At 45.4% G+C, this 18,402-nt stretch overlaps 1 protein-coding gene across 3 annotated transcripts in view; it reads left to right on the top strand.

Moving 5' to 3' along the window:
• Positions 1-3,730: 3,730 nt before the first annotated feature.
• Positions 3,731-18,402, top strand: part of WASHC1 (WASH complex subunit 1) — a 45,501-nt gene continuing 30,829 nt past the window's right edge. Inside the window, exons 1-2 of one of the 3 annotated variants that reach the window (XM_074583576.1) lie at positions 3,731-3,820; positions 15,006-15,159. In XM_074583576.1, the coding sequence (XP_074439677.1) occupies positions 15,011-15,159 (149 nt within the window). In that variant the 5' untranslated portion in view covers positions 3,731-3,820; positions 15,006-15,010. Of the gene's footprint in view, positions 3,821-3,925; positions 4,229-14,980; positions 15,160-18,402 lie in introns of those variants that run through there. The other 2 variants (XM_074583583.1, XM_074583567.1) reach the window with 2 other exon arrangements.

The raw sequence follows: 18,402 nt of genomic DNA, 5'->3' as shown, positions 1-18,402 counted from the left end.
CTGCGGTGGAATTAAATACTGTGTGAAGCAGCTGCTCTCCTGATTTGCCTCCAGACTCTTTCTGTGCTGTTATTAACACCTATTTGTGTTAATACAATAAACGAGATATAGGTCTTGTCTGCACAGGTTGACATATGGCAAGGTTACACTGGAGTTCATTACGATTTACAGCCTCTCACCAGCTACCAGCATCTTCCTGGTGCTTTGTCCAGTCCTCTGCTACCCTGCCATTGCTTCTCACGTGGGGATCGCTCTATCCCTGCCGTTCCAGCATCCTCCCACCCTAAGATTCACTGTCTTCCCTTTCTTTGTCCAGTTCTTGTTAGCTCTCTTTTTGCCTTGTACTGATGAATTTTGCGAGCCTGCTGGCTCCTCTTCCTCCGGGCGGCTGGGACGGGGACGCGGGAAGGGGCTGCATCAGTCTGCCATCACCTCTTGCTTTCTCTTCAATTTTAAACATGCATTGAATTGGATTTTTATCCGAGCAGCAGAAAGCATTCGGAGGGCTTTCTGTCAGCAGTATATAAATAAAAATGGATCAGAATAGATTGGATTGTTGCTTCTTACATCCGCTTCCCTATTTTGTTTTTGACAGGTCCTGACACCCACACACACGCTCCTTGCTCAGACTCCGCTAGATCTGCTTTTTTGTCTGCTTTGAGTTTTTTGGCAGGATTTTCCATTCCTCATAACCTTCTTCCCTTACAGAGACTTTCAGCAGCTGTTACCCTCATCCTCAGCTCTTGGGCCTTGTGCCCTTAACGCTCCTCTCCATGCTGATGGGTCGTACCAGGCCCATCATTCAACCATCACAGGGGCAAGCACCGCACCCTCCTGCAGGCTCTGAAACGGAGAAGCAGCTGCTGCTGGCTCCTGATCTCCTTCGCAACTCCAACAGGTCCAACGTTTCTCCCGCCCTTCATTCCACGCTTCCCACTGCAAAGGAGTGGAACCGAGCAAAGAATCTGCAGCAGGTAATTTATGTAATGGATTTACCCTTTTTTCCCAAGTTGAATATGCTTGAGCAGGTCTTGATGTCTTCAAGTGCATTCACTTTTTGAAAAGGCTTGCCTCTTTTTTTTTCCTTGTGCACTGTTTTTAATGCTACGTATCAATCACTAATGTTCCCTGTGTGCATTCAAAAACTGGTATTTGCTATTCAAATAGCATTACGTTGTAACTGTTGAAATAAGTCTTGAGGAATTGTTTCTGATCCTAAAGTGGATGAGCATGCAAATACCTCTGTCATGTGTAGCACATACCCCTTTAAAATGCAGTTTTAATATTTACAGATGCACTCTTGAAATTCAGTTTTCATCAATATTTGTGCTGGAAGAACTTGTTTGCTTGAATGTGTGCATAAAGGCGAGTATAAAAGCAACACAAGAACAAACTAGTAGAATGTACTTTAAAATATATATATATATATTCATTATTTTTTAAAGCAAATTTTTAAATTGCCCTACTCTAAACATGAGCACTTGAGAGAAAACAAACAAGCGTGTGGGTCAGAGATTCCCCCCTTTCCTTGCCCTGCTCCATACCAGATACGTGGAAGCAGAAAAGCAGCCAGGCGCAGAAGCAGGGCTGAGCGTGGCAACAAAAAAACCCACAACACGTGTGGGATTTTCTCTCAAACCATGACTCTATGACATGCGGGCAGGGCCCAGGCTGAGAGCTGTGCCCACAGCCCCTTCCCTGCGCGGTGGGGCACTGCTCATAGAACGGCCGTGGTCCGACGGGGTGTCCGTCTGCGGAACTCTGCTGGAGGCCACCACCGCCCTGGCGAGGCACCCGGCAATGCTCCCCGGGCTGTCGGTGCCCTGTCACGGGACAGGCATGGTGAAGGCAAAGCAGGCAAGATGCCGCTAAGGAAGAAAAGACCTTGGCCAACCAAAGAAAACAGATGTGTTGTATCAGCCTGTAGATAGCAAAAAGACACAGGGAACATAACTTAGGGAAACCAGGGTATTTGGTTAAAACAACAAGGCTGTTGGTTGCTACAAAGTGTTGAAAATACAAAGCACGTGCCCTTTACGTGAACTCAGCTCATTATAATATGAAAACCACACCTGCAAATCTTAAGCTATAGGCCTCCTGCATGAGACCCCCTACTCACTGAGCAGGTGTAGTAATTTACATATATACAATCATAGCATTGTCTAGGTTGGAAGGGCCCTTTAAGATCATAGAGTCCAACCGTTAACACTGCCAAAACCACCACTAAACCCTGTCCCTCAGCACCACGTCTACACGTCTTTTACCAGGGATGGTGTGGCGGTGTGCTCTCCCCTTTTCCCCTTTTCCCCTTTCCCCCGTCCCGGCTCCTGCTCAAGCCATGGCCATCAGCGGGAGTTGCTACAAGTTGCACTTGAACTTTGGGGGATGGCGGGCAACATAGTCAAAACACTGTCTGGAGTGGGGACCTAGCTATCTTGTTCCCATGAGAATATGACTATAGGTCAATTATCTTACTCCATAAATAGCGGACAGCCCAAGAGCCCTTTGAGCTCTCCTGCACGGCAGCAGGCTGCACGACAGGACCTCCCCTTGAGTGGGGACGCTCGCTTAAGGTTCTTCTCCTCGAGGTTGAGAGATTCCTCGCCGCAACAGATTCTCAGTAAGTGACTAATAGCATGATAAACTTTGAAATCTTAGCTAAGTGATACAAGGATTGATTGCGCATATATAATCCTTTAGACATAAACCATTGACCAAGTCTGGGACTAGGACTGGATCCAGCCGCACCCAGACTCCTCTCTGAGAAGGAGTTTAGACAGCCAGGGGGTCCTTTCCGAACCTCGTGACTCAACGGGAGGGTCTCCCTGACAGCTGGTCTGACCCTGGCCTCTATGCGGTAAATAATCAGGTGTACCCTGGCATCGAATCTCGTAAAACACTGTCGCATTCACTACTAACTTTGTTAAATCACTGTTTTATGTTAATAAACATTTCACTGCTTCTCTCTTACAAGTGAAGTTAATCACTCCGCCCACGACAGATGGCAATTCCACCTCTTCCTGGGCAGCCTGTTCCAATGCTTGATAACCCTTTCAGTGAACAGGTTTTTCCTAATGTCGAATCTAAAACTCCCCTGGCAAATATACTAGATAGATAGATAGGTACTATACACAGGAATGGACTGTATCTTTAATTTGAAGTGAGAACACAAGTAGCTAAGAGGAGCTTATTGTGAAATCACAAGCCACCAATGATTAGTATGTCAATTAGTTGCTTTTCGTAAAACGTAAAAGCTTGCAGTTCATAAGCCAAGGTGCCCTAGCTTTGTGGAGCTCCCACCTAGCACCCATCCCTGCACAGACACAAAACTAACACGTATCTCCACTTTGTGTGTAGATCGGCTCTTCACACAGCAGGCAGAACGCCCAGCTTTGGGACAGCAGGGCAGGCAGGGCAGGCCGCCCGCTTCCATTGCCCACCACCTGGGCCTCCAAAGGCCACACAGGGACCAGGCCAGCACGGCAGCCGGGGCACAGGGGATGGTGGCGGTGCCGAGGAGGGGTTGAGGCGGGGCAGAGGAGACAGCGCCCGGCCCAGCAGCCCCCGGAAATGGCGACCGGCGCGGGCAGCTACCGTCCCGCAACATGGCGGACGCCCCCCGCCGCTGGAGTCGGCCTCGCGCTCCGCGCCCCACCCTCAGCCGCGCGCATGCGCGGCCCCACCCTCGGCCCGGCCCAGGGGCGTGAAGCGAGACGCCCGGGGCGCCCGAACCGGGCGGAAGTGACGGATGACAGGGGGCGGAAGCGGCGCCCCGCGCCGCTTCCTGCTTGGGCGGCGGGGCGTGTCTGGCTGGTGGCAGGTGAGGGGCGCGCGGCGCGGCAGGGAGCGCGCGCCGGGCTGGGCCTGGCCCCGCCCCCTTCCCCCGCCGTTCTGTGCCCGGCGGCTGGGGCGGGCTCGGGGCGGCCTGGCCGGGCCCGCGGCGACGGGGTGGCCCGCGGCTGGCGGAGGGCGCCGAGAACGGCTTCGGATGGGCTCGGCGGCGAGGGGCCGGAGCTCGGGACCGGGGGGGTCCTTCCTTCCTTCCCTCCCTCCCTCCCTCTGTCCCGTTGGGCCTGAGCGGGGCGGGAGGCGCCGGCGGGGCCCCGTAGGCGGCCGTGAGGGGCTGCTGCGGGGTGGGCGGCCTGTCACCCGCCGGTGGGACGCTGCTGGTGGTGGCTACGGGCTCTGCCCTTCGGGGGCTCGGCCGGGTCTTCGGAAGAAGAGCTCGGTAATGTGGAATGGGAGTTGTACAGCACCTGTTTGGGTGGGATAACGGGTTTAGAAAACCTTTTTTATTCTCTTCTCACACGGTGCCTCAGTGCTGAGCCATGAAATAGGTTGGAAAAGCTGCCAGGCAGGTGTGGAGTGTGGAAATTGGAACTTGGCAATGAAATGTGGGACAGTTGGACTCAACATTGCGCTTTGGGGAGTGGGAAGGGCGATGCCCTCTCTCCATGTGGGTTAGGTACCCTGTCGTGACTGACATGGTGCTGCAGCCTGAAGGGAGTCACAAAAAAGAGAAAGACGTGTCCAAGACAGAGGGTCAGAGGACTCTGGGATGTGCGTTACGTGATTTTTACTCAGAAAGTTGGCAAATGACTTGTAATAGGATTCTGGGGGGTTTGTACTATTCCAAGGAACGACTGGTTGCTATTAACAGTTAGCTAATTCAAAGAGCACCACAGATTATAAAAAAAACTTAACTTCTAGTCCATAAGTGCATCAGCACCATTTGCTACCTGGAGTACTGGCAAATCAGTTTTAATATGGATTGCCTTCAAGTTGCACAAGGACATGTTCCTCACTCCCAAGCTGGTAGCTGTGATGTTGTAATGATTTGTCAAATGAAAACACGTTGTCAATGTTTGCAAGTGAACCCAAGTGCTGTTGTGATAATTGCACTTATTGTATTATTTATTTTTCTACATTCAAAATAAAGAATGAGTCAGCCAACGCTCAAAAGACAACAGGGCTACTAGACCTAGCTGTACACATGAAGAAAGGCTGCTGATGGACTTAGTGAACATTGTGAATCTACATCCAGCTGTGATGACCATTGTTACTATTTATTTTAGTAATCAACAGAAGTCCTATTCTGGTGAGGTTTTTCCCTCTTCTTCTTCTTCTCTTTTTGTTTTTTGTTTTTTTTTTTTTAAGTGATGTGGCTCAAGTGTTGAGTGGTTGGACAGCACCTGGATTTTCCCAAAGGCCTCTCAAAAAAGGAGGCTTTTTGTACCTGGGGCGAGTAGACTAATTCTTGACTCCGCTCGCTTCTACAGTGCAGCTTCCAACAAGGAGTGTGGGATGGTGCCAGCTGTGGTTGTGGCATTTCATGTGATTCAGGCAAATGTCAGCTAGGAGCTTGCTTGAGATGACCTATTTATTTCATTTAGGTTGCACAGCGGGGATTGCTGGCAGTGATTTGCAGACCGGGTTGACCTATCCTGGAGTAGATGAAGTAGAAGCTAAAACTGTCCCTATTTCTTGCCAGTTCTCTGAAAGACAGAGCCTTCCTTGAGCAGTGAAAGGAAGTGGAGCGGATAGTGCTGCTCTTGCTAGAGGCAAGGGCTGGAAGCAAAGTGATTTTGGCACGTCCTTGGAGAGGCATTCTGTGTCTTGGTTTTCTGGGGAGTCGGAGGTGCTCTAGTCAACTATCCCTCGCTTAGACTTTCTTTTAGGAGAGTTAGCGAAGGGCTGATAGGTTCTTCTGGTATTTAATTATGTTTGTCTTTTCTTAGTAGCAAAGCTGGGATGTAAAGGCTGCCTGGTATGCCTCTGTATTCCTGGGATGCTTTGGCTGGGGGGAAGTAGCCACACTTCCAGAGAGCCTGTGGGCAGAAAAATGCCTGAGGCACTCCCAGAGCAGCACAGGCTGTTAGTCTTAGCATCTACCCTTCTTCTATCACTCTGGATATTTAAGCTGAGTTTTTAATCTTCATTCCTTCAGATAAAAAGTGCTGTTCTCATCTCTCAATTCAGGAGTTCATTGGCAAGAAAACTGAAAGCAGATAATCTTTGGAACTACTCTGTAGTCTGGGTTCTGGTAATACCAGGTAACTGCAGTCACTGCACACTTGGCCTGAGCAGTAAAAGAGAAGGGTAGAAATTGAAGGCTCGGGAAAAATAGTACTGAGATAAGCCTAAAAGCAAGGCAGGTTGTTTTTTTTTTGTTTTTTTTTTTTTTTTTTGATTAAAGATAATGTGTAGAGGAAGAGGAGGATTATGTTTGAAATTGCAATGTTTCCTGTGGCTGTGGTGTTTGAGCTTGAAGGGAATCACTTTTATCACTCAAAAAGCAATTTCTGTAGCTAATCAACTCTGCTTAGACTCCTTCACAAGATAACCTTTGCCAGAAAATAGTCCATCCAGCAGCTTGTTTAGTGGGTTATTGATTTCTGAGGTGTCATTCTTTTGACCCAGCTTTTTGTCAGCTCCTGTCATCCAGGCCACCCTGTAGGGATGTTCCTTCTAGCAAATGGGAACAGACTTGAAGACACTTGCTTATAGTGAGTGAGTTCCTCTCCTGTCATCTTGCAGAAAAGCAAGCATGCCCTTTGCTTTTGATTGTGTAAAACAGACAGGAACTGGTTTGGTTGCTTCAGTTGTTGCCTTCATTAAACATCTCAGGTTCTGTTGTAACATAGTGCATGTAGGGCATGGGTGCCGTAAAACTCCAGAACTTTGGAGCACAGGGTACTGAATCTGGAGGTGAAAAATAGGACATTGCTAGTGTGGGTCTGGGGCAGCGAGATGTGGCAATGGTTAGATTTGCAGCTAAGGTCATTCTGCATGAGACTGAAGCTGATTTTTTGCATCAGAAAATTAGAGGAAAAAATTAACTGGATATTTTAATATATTTTTTTAGGATAGTGCTATGGTTTTGCAAGTATGTATTTGTTGCTGTGGTCTGATAGCAGCTCCTTATTTTTCTGAACCAAATGTTCTGGAGGAAGCTCTACATCAGCATTTCAGCTCGCCTGCTTTTGAAATACTTCAGCATTTAAGAGAACTTACTGCAGTGAAATGGCACTGCGAGGGACTTTTGGCATAGCCTGTGGCTTCTGTATACTTCAGCCGCACAAAACCAAAGCACCTCCACTTAGGAAATCAAATGAAGAGCAGTGTCTGGATGTTTGGGCTGGGATTCTCAGCATTACTTTTGATGTGTGTATTGTAGGTGTAGCTAAGATGTTTGCTTAGGCTTCTTTTATTACAAATAATGAGAGGAAGGGAGAGCAGGCAATTAGCATAGTGCTTTTGGTCAGTTTTAAATGGCTGCCTTAGAATCAGATCAATTGTTCATTAGAGCGCCTAATTGTCTCCATTAATGATGAAAGCTGAAGGTGACAGTTGCAGAGTGGGTTATCTGATTAACTTTAGATATCAACATCTGCCCATAAAATGAGCTTTATGTATCTAGCTGAAGGAAAGCAGTTTCAGCCTGTGCTTAGCTTTCTCAGCAAGGTGATGCAGCCATCAGCTGCGTGCCTCATGGCAGTGAGGGCTGCTGTCTGTGCTTCGCAAAGCTCTGCAAGACAGTACTGACTTAGAGGCCATCTTAGCTTGTGGAGCTGAGAGGGTCGAAGTGAACTTCTAAATTCTTTTAAGTCTCTACCTTTCAGATTCTCCTTAAAAAAATAATTTAATGTAGTAGCATTCTGTCTTCTGGAGAGTTGCTATAATTTCATTTTACCTGATCTATCTTTAAATGTCTCGTAACATGAGCTTACCGGTGCGGCAGAAAAAGCTTTTCCTTTTCCCACAGCTGCTGCTAGGACAGATGAGGTGAGACTGCTTCAGTGATGTAATCCACTCCTGCCATTTCCAAGCAGAATATTGCCCCACGAGGCCAGGATATGCAGTGTGTGAAATGCAGCGCGAGCCCCTGAGTCCTGCTGCGTGTCAGGTCACGCTCCTCAGTGCTCTGCAGTTTCTGCAGGGCCGTGGTGTGATATGGGAGGCTGACTCCATTTGAAAAAATCTTGGCTGTTCAGGCAGTCCCATATCAATGAGTGACTTCTGGAACTATCCCCACGTATCTGGAGATGCCTTGTAGGATTCGTTTTTTACTTTTTTTATGTTGTTCTTCTGAGATTATGCTATACTGTAAGGACAGGCTGAAAGTATGAGGTTGATGAGATTAAGTGTCTCTCTAAAGCTGTAGCAGAGGAGCAGAAATGGCTTTTACAGCTGTGTCTAGGTTAACTTTGATGTAGATCTGGCCATGATGTGCTCCTGCTGCTCTGAGGGGAAGCGAGAATGATAGCTTCTAAAGCTTCGTGCTTTTTCTGCACCCCTTGCCCATCTCTGTGCCTGGGGAGCTCCAGTTGCCCAGTTTAATTCGCTCATTGAAAGTGGGCAGGTTGGGACAGCTGGAACGGAGAGCTCTCTTGCTCCAGAAATGGTGCTAGGAAGTAAAATCTTAACTGATGCCAGGCCCTCCAAAGATGGAGAAACCCCACTCTTACATAGTTTTGTCTAAAATAGCTACTATAGGTCTTGAGGCCCAAAGTGGTAACGTCTACAACAGAGTTTGAGGATGCAACTATAAGAGATGTCTAGTAACATGAGCACCCTGGTGGAGTACAGCCTGCTACGGGTCCTAATTATGGTCTTATTAATGCTTTCTTTCATCACTGCCTTCCAGCCTTCAGATGGTGATTAGACCTATTTATAGGGGCAGAGTTCCTTAATATTCAGCACAGTGCACCTCTTGCCAATCAAATCAGTACCATCTGCATCTTTGATTGCTGCTTAATAACACTGTAGAACATGGTTAATTAAAAAATATAAATAGACTTTTCATCCTCTTAACTTATCAAAGTGCTTCTCTCCTCCTCCCTTCCCCCCCACCCCCTCCCCTCCTTCAAAAAGGTAAAGTTGGCTTAGCACAGGGACTGCGGTGAACCTCTCATCTCACTGCTGGAAATACATCCTGCTCTCCTACCCAGGATAGTTACCTATTGTGTGCTCTGCTGGAGGACGAAATTTCAACCCCTCCAGTGAATGTCAGCACAGGGCAGAATAATTGTTTGCTGCCCGATAAAATAGGACTTAGATCTAGGCTCTTGTGCTGCGTTTGCCACCGGTGTGTGAGCAACCTCTAGCTTTCATTTCAGTTGCTTGTCTACATCAGTATGAGTGCAGGTGCACCCACTGCCTTATCCTGTCCCTGAACAGGAGGAGCATACGCAAGGACGTGTTTTGCTTTTCTAGCATTTTAAGTCTCTTTTCAAATACAGTTCCCTGGCCTTGCAGCTGGTAAACTCACAGGAGGTCAACTCTGGTAAACTCTGTGGAGGTCAAGGTGATACAATTATGTTTGTGTTTTTTTATTATTTTTTTCTTGGCAGAGTTCATTATGATATTTTATTGGAATGGCCTCTAGGCAAGCTTCTGGTACAACCAAGGTAGGACTTGAATATGCCAGCAGATTTGATCATGCTTTGAAATTCTGTGGGAAGCCTGTGCAGAAAGTAGAGAATAAGGGTGATGTAGTAGTATATTTGGTACAGTACTACAGAGTACTGTAGTTAAGTGTACACTAGTAAAAGTTTGTGATGAGGCATACAGCAGACATTGTAGCAGCTGGGAGCTATGTGAGCTGTAAAAGCCACATTTGGGCATTGCGAGCAGTGTGCTGATGTAGTACGCTAGATTAGAGCAGAGGAAAGTGACAGTAAGCCTGTCAATTTGTTATTGTCATCCAGGATGGGACAACATTTGTCCCTAGGTAAACATGATGGAAAGTATTATGTGTAAGAAATTACTGTCAGTGAGGAATTTGGGGTGGCTTCTCACTGTTAACCAAGTTATGGGTGTGACTTTCCTATCAGAGAAGACAGCACTTTGTGATAAACTGTGCCCAAAGCCTGGCTCTAATCCATCTTGTAAGTGTGTTTAATCTTAACGTGTAGTTCATTTGTGACTTCATCTGTTCCCACTGTGAAACCATCCTGGTGGTAGTGGTGTAGCGGTAAGTGGTGAGGGATATGCAGACTTGGGTTTTATTGTGTATTGCTGGTCTCTGCGTCCTTGCAGGTGGCTACAAGGCATTGATCTTTTATTGGGGTCCTACAAAGGGGAGACATGGGGCTAGAGATAGCCTGTCACTTCTTCTTGGAGATGTTACTGCATGTGGGAATTAAAGGCCTTTAGTTCATTCTGCCTTTCCAGTGCAGAAACAGTAGCAGCAAGTAATTGCTGAAGCAGCCCCTGTATATTTGAAGAATACACGCTGACTTTTTTTGCAGTATTTAAGCCCTCTTCTCCCCTGAGCCCCCTATTCTTAATCCCTTGAAGCATGTAAAGAAAGCAAGTATTGTTGGAGGCTTGCTTTATTCTCCCTTTATTTTCATAGCAAAACATGCATCTGGTAAGTGCTTGTATATAGCTTTACAGTCTCTGCCTGTGTTGAGGGCAGCCAAATTATTTTCTTAATATTGCCTTTGTTTATGTTCCCTTGAAAAATTAAGATATTTTAAGGTTATGGGGTTTCTTTTGTTCATAGATAATGATCTTGGTGATCGGTCCTCCATGGAGCAATATTTTCTAAAGAACTTAGAGGAGTGTTGCTGCTTTTACAGTCTCTGTTTGCTCCATGACAAGTTCTCTTGGGCTTAGCCTTGACATAAGGAGTTTTATTCTTGGGTCCAGGGGGAAGTTACTCAAGGGGTGAGCAAAGTAGGTGGAGTGTTTGTTTCTCTACCTATCCAGAGCAGTGAATTGTATACTTCCTTTTCTGGGTTCAGAGCTGCAAATCCCTATGTAGCCATCAGAGTATTAGACTTCCCTGGGATGATTAAGCAGTACGACCAGTTGTTGGTTCCAGATACTTGAATATCCTGGAGTGCTCAGTCTGTGCCTATCCTGGTGTTAAGTCTTTGGGAAAGGTGAGACAGTCTGGTGGGGGCTGATGTTGCATTTCCCACTGCTGCTGTATTGCTCAGTTTTTGCTGGTGTGATGTTGGAACTGAGAGGGAGAGAGCAGCTTCGGGTGCAGAGGGATAGCCACCAGCCCTGACGAGCTTTGTACCAGCTTGCTTGAGTCTAAAGGCATAGGCAGCTTAAGGCAAAAGTGCGGATCTGAGCAGTTGCTAGCTCTAGTTAAAACTTCCAAATCAGGTTATAGCACTCATAAGCAGGTGGTGCAGTGAGAAAACAGCCTTTTCCTCTTTGTTTGCAATTTAATAAGGCAAATGATGTTATTATATAACAGTAGAGCACATTTGTCTTGATCATGAAAGTTGACACATAAAAAAATATTGAGTAAAGAGTGGCTGGAGCCCTTAGATGCTGCAACTCTTTTCCAGAGCCTCTTTGATCACAAAAAAAAGAGCTGTGTTGCTGTTTCTTCTGCCTTGTGTCACCCATAGGTGGTCACACCACTAATGATTAAATCTCTTGGGTGATCTGACATCTGCATCATGCTTGCTTTGAGTTTTATATGCCCGTTTCTCACTGTAGCATCTGATTATTCCATGTTGGCCATCTAATGCCAGGATGCTGTGCTTTCTGCTGAAACATGCCAGCTCCCTCTTTCAGGTACTGTGATACTGGAACCAGTTGGTTGCTTTGTGGAAGTCGCTTCCATGTGTAAGATAGGAACAGTTTGTTTGTACTTTTGGCGCACATGTTACATGAGGGCTTGGCATGCATTGGACAGGGTGGGAGAGCTGAGATATTTCTAATCTTCAGCACTCTGTTTTTATGTATTGCCTAATAATGGATCATGGCAAGATGTCAAGGAAATGTGCTGCTTCCTTCTCAGTGCACTGGAGGTTGAGATTAAGGAAGAGTCAGTCTTGTTGAGTGACATTCAGTGTTTGCTTTCCTTCCTGACTTTAGTTGGGAATATTTTGAATTTTCCTAATTAAAATCTTCCTTGGTCCTGCAGTTACTGTCTGTTATGGGAAGCAATTCTGCTTTTACTCTAAGCATACGGTTAGGCCTTTACTCAAAGTGTTTGTAAAACTAGCTTGTTTCTCCAGGTAGTTTGGTCACAAGAGATAATAAATAGCAGCTGTAGCATGGGATTTTGCCTGAGTCTAGTAATTTAAAAGGCTGCTGCTGTTTTTCCTGTTTCTTGCTATAAATCTCAGATTTGTTACCTTGCACAGAAAGAATTGTCTCTTGTATCTGTCTCCAATAGCAGTTCCCACAGAGTCTACCACATTTCTCTAATGTGGTTGGTGGGGTTTTTTTAGGAAAGGTGGGATCTGGAGCTCGTGGGAGAGGCTGCATTGAGAAACTGCGAAACTGAAGTTTTCTGACAGGTGAACTGTGACAGTGCAAGCAGGAGGACCTGGGGCTTTTCCTGCTTTGCTCCACTCCTGTGTGCTCCTCCCTTTGCAAGGGAACAGCAGGGCCTGAAGAACAGTCTGCAGCTTCTGAGTGCGACGAAAGAAACGGTTTGTTAGTAGCTAGAGGAGTGCTGCTCCTGAGTGTGAGCATCTGTCAGTCAGCAGCTGAACCGAGCTTGGCTTTAGAAAGGTCACTAAGAATTAGGCTTGGTAAGAGTCTGGGAAATCGTACTGGGGCTGTATAACCTCATCTGGCCTCATGAGGTGAAAAGCTTGGCCCTCTCATCCTGGGGGGCAGGATTACCATTACACGGTAATGGTTTTGATAGTGAAGCAAGTTTAAGAAGTCCCCTTCTTGCCCCTGCTTCCTGCTGTTTCATGACTGGGTAATTACAGCTGTTTATCTGGCTGCAGTAAACTGGGTCATTGAACTGATAAGAGTTAAAAATAGCCATCCCAAACATCAGCAGCATTGATGCAACAGAAGAGTTGTGACCGGTGGCAGGGAGGATCATAAACTTGTTTTGCTGCTGAGCCAAAGTACTTCATAACCGTGCACTTGCTGTGTTATTTGGTCGCTTTGTTCCGCATTGCCAGTCAAATAGTAGATTTGAAAGCAAAAGGGTTCCCGCTTGCTTGTGGTCAGCAGATCAAAAAATGCCATCTCAAAATTAGCTATACTGCTCTCAGATTAGCTTGTATGCTTTACAACTCTAAATAATAATTTCCTGCCTGCTGAATAGGCCCAGTCAAGAAGACTAATCAGTGTGCAAACATTGCTGCTAAAGAGTGTGGATACAAAGTCTGCCTGGCAGTGATGCATGAAGTGAAACAGAGTAGATCTAGGCTTCCTGCAGCAGAGCCAGCTCTTCTGATGGCTGGGCTTGATTTTGCAAATTCGTTGTCTGTGGAAAGGCTCCTAGGTTTCCTCCTTCTTTTACCTCTCATATGATTGATTATTAAATGCACACCCCAAAAAAAACCAACCCAAACCAACCCCAGCCCTCCAAAACCCCACACCCCAAAACAACAGCCACATCACATTTACAGAAAGTCTTTCCTAACCTGCTGTGGTAGGATCAGAAAGGACAAATTTGGAGAGGGTGGATAATGTTTCTTAAATGTACAGGAATAGCTGCAGGCAAGTCTAATCTGATACCTTCTCATTTTGTGAAGCAAGATTTTCAAGCAAAAATTTAAAGAATGTGTGACGACTTCTCTAATTTTCACCTATTAAACAGTTGGTTTATGCTGTAACTATCTCTTCAGGGTCTTGTTGTGTGAGTTTCTCCAATATGGGCTGTGTTTCTATGTTTTTCTCAGCTTGCTCTGCTGTACAGGCTGGAATACAGTTTACACACCACAGTGCTCCCTGAACTAGCTCCTGCAGACCTCTAAGTGCCGTGGACAGAACATCGTATGTCCTGAGATATCTCTGTCTGTTTCTGATAACTTACTTTTTGATCCTCTTTTGTTTTGCTTCTTTTCAGCTTAATGACTATTTTCTTATATGAATATACAGCACTCTGCATGATGAAACCCTGTAATGAGCAGCTGTAGACTGTTGTTTGTTTTGGTTTTTTTTTGGTTTTTTTTTTTTTTTTTTTACAGTCTGAAAGAGCAAGACACACAGAGAAAATGAGTTTGAAGGGAGTTGTGTAGCCCTAGTTGCAGAGTTTGGGCTAGAAAATGGACACTAGAAATGGACACTCTGTTCATTAATCAGGCTGTCCTAACAGTAATGTATTTGTGAATTTACAATTTCTAATGTGCTCAGAGAAATGCATTTCTTCTCTAGACCCTCCTCTGTGTTCTGGGAACTTTTTTATTACTTTTATGAGCAAAAACATGGGAGGTGGGCTCTTTGGGAATTGCTGAGGGGAGAGGTGAGCAAGGCTGGCAGGATGGAAACATGGCTGACGCATAGCCTTTTTCTGGCTGAACTGTAGCGCGGTGGTATTGGCCCAGTTGCATCCAGGAGCATGCATACTGCTCTGGTGCATGTGTTGAACGCGACTGAAAGACTTCAGTCTTAGGTTTTGTACATGAAAGGATCCTAAAATAAGGAGGCTTTTTTCAAGATAGTTACTAAGGAAAAATCCAGTCACCAGAAGCAATGAGCAGCTCCTGGGAATCTCAGAATGGAAGAACTCTCATTAACCTACTTGGAGCAAAGGCGTGTGTGCACATGCATGCCCTGTAAATTTCATAGCTGCTGTTCTTGGAAGGGAGTGATGGTTGTGTTTCTTGGAGCAGAAGTGTAAGGTGAAATACTGCATTTTGCTAATAGGGTTGAATGACCTGAAATATGACCATCTGGAATAAGAGGATGGGAGGAGGGGACAGGGTGATTTGTGACGAGTCTTATCGCCACCCTGAACTGACTTTGCTCCAAAGTGTGGTCTTTGTTTTCAGCACAGTACTGAGCAGAGATTTGTTAAGTTATCATGCTAAAAATAAAATTATTGTTCCCAAAAGCATTCAGATGAGCAAGAGGCTCCCACCTCACTGTACATGCCTTGGATTTTATTAAAAATACGGTATGTCAACCGTATTACTTGTGTCGTTCTCCTCAGCTCACCGATTCTGTTGTAAATGCTTTCCTAAAATAACTAGGGGAGCAGAGAGTGGAAGTCTCTGAATAAAAGCTGTGATAAAATGGAAGTGTGTTTACTGTAATGACCTATTTGTTCTTTCCTTTAGGCACAATGGCTACAGTAGCCCAGAAGCACTTTTTGGAAGGGCAGACATACTCAGTTCCCCTGATCCAACCGGACTTGCGCAGGGAGGAGGCTGTTCAGCAGGTGGCAGATGCCCTTCAGTATCTGCAAAAGGTGTCAGGCGATATCTTCAACAGGTACGGTGCTGTCACATGGGGGTTGGGGGCTTAGCATGTAGCAATAGGAAACAAAGTGCTGTGATAAGATTGCATCAGTGAAAGGGCATTGCATTGGTAAGCAATGAAACTTCAGAAAAGGGATAAAGAAGGACCAGATGCACTTCAGTAAAAGTTTATTGGATTCGGGTCTGTCACAGTTAAGCATAATGAAATGGCTGCAGTTCGCCAGAGGTTGTTTGTTATTAATTTTTTTATTCAGTGGCAGACTCCCACAAATTGCATTACTGCTTCTGCTGCAGTTATCCTTTATTCCTTCTTGCTCATATTTTGAATGGGAGACTTTCTTACTCAGAGTATCTAGAAGACACATCTTTTTGAGTCATTGTACTTGGAGCAGTGGAATAGAAAATGTCTCTTTGTTCTGATCTCTGGGACCTACAAACTGTTCTCTTTGGGCTTCTGGTGTTTTGCACTTCTCTTTATGTATGTTGGGAGGGCTGAGCGCATGAGAGGGTTTGAGAGGGTCTGTTATTCTCACCTCAGCCTCATAATCCATCTAAACTGATCTTTTCAAGGATTTGGCCCAGACTTGTCACCTCTTGCATATGGTCATTTTTAGGATTGGATATATAAGACTACGTGTATATCAGATCAGAGAGATTCTTGTGTTTGCCTACAAATGCTGGTAGATGGCGTGGTGCCTTTTTTCGTCTGATGCCATGTTTGTTATCTCAGTGCCCTGAGATGGCATATCATATCAATGGTGTAGAAACAGATCAACATTATCTTCTCATATCCTGATTAGCAAAAGTACTTGCTTTGATTTCAGTGGAGATCATGATTACCTAGTATGATTTATTATGGTGTGAGCAGGACCCTGGCATTCTTTCTTCTTATGAGGTTTTGGTTTTGTTTGTTTTGTTTTTTTTTAAGGGCAGATTGAAGTTACGTGATTTTTTGATAATGATACTTTGAAGAGCAGCCTCTGAGGAAAGGGTAGTCACTAAGGCTGAGCTCAGGTCATTGAGGCAAATAAAGGCGCTTCATTGGAATAGTCTTTGTTTGGGCAAGGGAGTGGGAGAGTGCGTAGGCTAGATTAGGTTGAACATAAGGTCTCATTCTTCTATGCACTTCTCATTATGGGAACCCTTCATGCTATAAGGCTGGGAGAAGGCTTTTTAGAGCTGCCAGAAACATGTGGAAGGCACCTTTCAAGCCTGGGAGTGGTTGGCAGTGCATTCCCTCTGTGTGGGGCAAATAAAGCTATTGATATAACTGAAGTGGTTCTTTCTCCATCTGCTTTTTTCTTTTTTCTTTTTTTTCTCCTACTCACTGCTTTGTAACACAGTAGCCTGTAATTTCCCTGGGGAGACAAGCCTGCTGTTTTGTATGCAAGTCACTCCTGAGTCCTGAACAGTGACTGTGATGCCGTTCCCTCGCACTTTGGTGCACTCATGACTTTTAATTACCAATTTTTTCGAACAACAGAGGAGGCTTCATTGGGCTCTTTGTTTGCTTTGCCTTTCCTCTGAGGTCTTGGCTCTCTGATACAATTAATAACGATTTAGTAATTATGCAGGCGTCTGATTAAAAGTTCCGTGACCTTGGTTGTTTCATGCCAATCAAGGGGCAAAGCTTTCAAGGTGAGAACTTTGTCACTTAGTGAAGAGTGACCTTTTATCTTCCCTTTCCTGAGATAGAGCAGCTCTGTCTTCCATTTCCAGGAAGGAGCTGCCTTATCTGGGGAAGTTCTGATCTGCAAAACAGCAGCTTGCAGTGTTGATGGAGAGGAAGCTTGTTCAGTGTGGCAGACTCAGCTGAGTGTGTCAAACTCATTACTTCAGTACTACAAAGATGCAGATGTTCTGGGGTTGTTTTGTGGGAACAGTTGGATTCGTACAGCGCTTTCAAGAGTGGCATGCCGATTTGTAATTTGTTGAAGGTGGAGTGAGAGAGTCTGTCTTTACTCTATGGAAAGAGAAATCTTTCCACAAACAAATCTTTTTTTTTTTTTTTACCACGTTAACTGATGAAAGCTTCTGCTTTGAGTTGTTGCTGACATGACAATTGAGTATGAATTCTTAAAATGACACGTCCATCCCTTGTGCAAGGAAGGTGAGCTCTTTCTTTCTTTCCTTGGAAAATGGCTGAAGGTAACAGTTGTGGTTGTAGAAGAAATATTCCCTGGGCCGGTTAGTGGCTGTGCAGAAGCAACAGTGAAAAGTGCTGGTGGATTCAGTCTTCTTAAGGGGACACCAGAAAGACACTTTTGCATTTGGAGAACTGGGAGAAAGAAGATAAGCAGTGTTCCTCCCCTTCCCCCTGGTTTGGGGAATCTGGGAAATAGCCCATGAGACGAGACTCTGCCAAGCTATCTTCTTTCCAAATGCACTCAAACAAGCTGACTTGCTATTAAGTTTAACTATGCAAGGTATGTGATGAATGAGGCACTCTGCAGGTTTCATTAGCTTGTAGAGAATCAAGGGATGTGCAGGTGCAAAAAACCAGTAAACTATGGCTGAGACCCGGAGCAGACCCACTGGGAACAGCCTTGGAGAGTAGGTCTGTCAGCCCACAGCATCTAAACCTCCTCTGTGCCTTGTTAGCAGTGCACCTGGACTGCGATCTGGAATCACTAAGAAAGAGCAGGGGGTAGCTCAGCTTTCCTCTGTCATATTCCTAACCCTTGGGAGCAGGGACCCATCTGGCCTCTTCCACATGGAGAACAGCAAAGTACCACATCCTGCAGAGGGAGAGAACTGACCTGGGCAGGCTCTTGGCTGCTGGGCTGTACGGGTTGGTGTCTTAGGTCAGTACTGTCAACAGTCCCGTCCTCTTAGGAAGTCCTGTCCTCTTGGGGCTGATATCAGTACTGTGAGGAGATCAAGAGGCTGCACGTACTTTCCAGGGTTGTGTTTTGGAGTAATGGAAGCTTTAACCTTGTGTATGTTAACTGAATTCATGTAATTAATCTGCTGTGGAAGCTGCAGTAAAGATCAGATTCATCGCCTGTAGCTACTGAGATTTTAATACATATCATTACTGCCTAAAACATAAATATTCTAACATAGCCAATCTGACATAATATCTATATGAGTTTAACTCCTGGACTTTTAAGGAGGGCCTTTGATGTAAGTCACAGGAGGCAGAATGACCAATTTAAACACTCAATTAACCAGTAGTCTTTCATCTATTTGTTTCATCATTACCAGCATTTTCTGGGTGACAGCTTGTATTGGAATCGTGTACTATGGAATTTTT

The sequence above is a fragment of the Larus michahellis genome, chromosome 1 (genome assembly GCF_964199755.1).
Source record: "Larus michahellis chromosome 1, bLarMic1.1, whole genome shotgun sequence".
Lineage (NCBI taxonomy): Eukaryota > Metazoa > Chordata > Aves > Charadriiformes > Laridae > Larus > Larus michahellis.
Note: the sequence above shows the minus strand (reverse complement) of the source record. Positions and strands in the feature narration are given on the sequence as shown.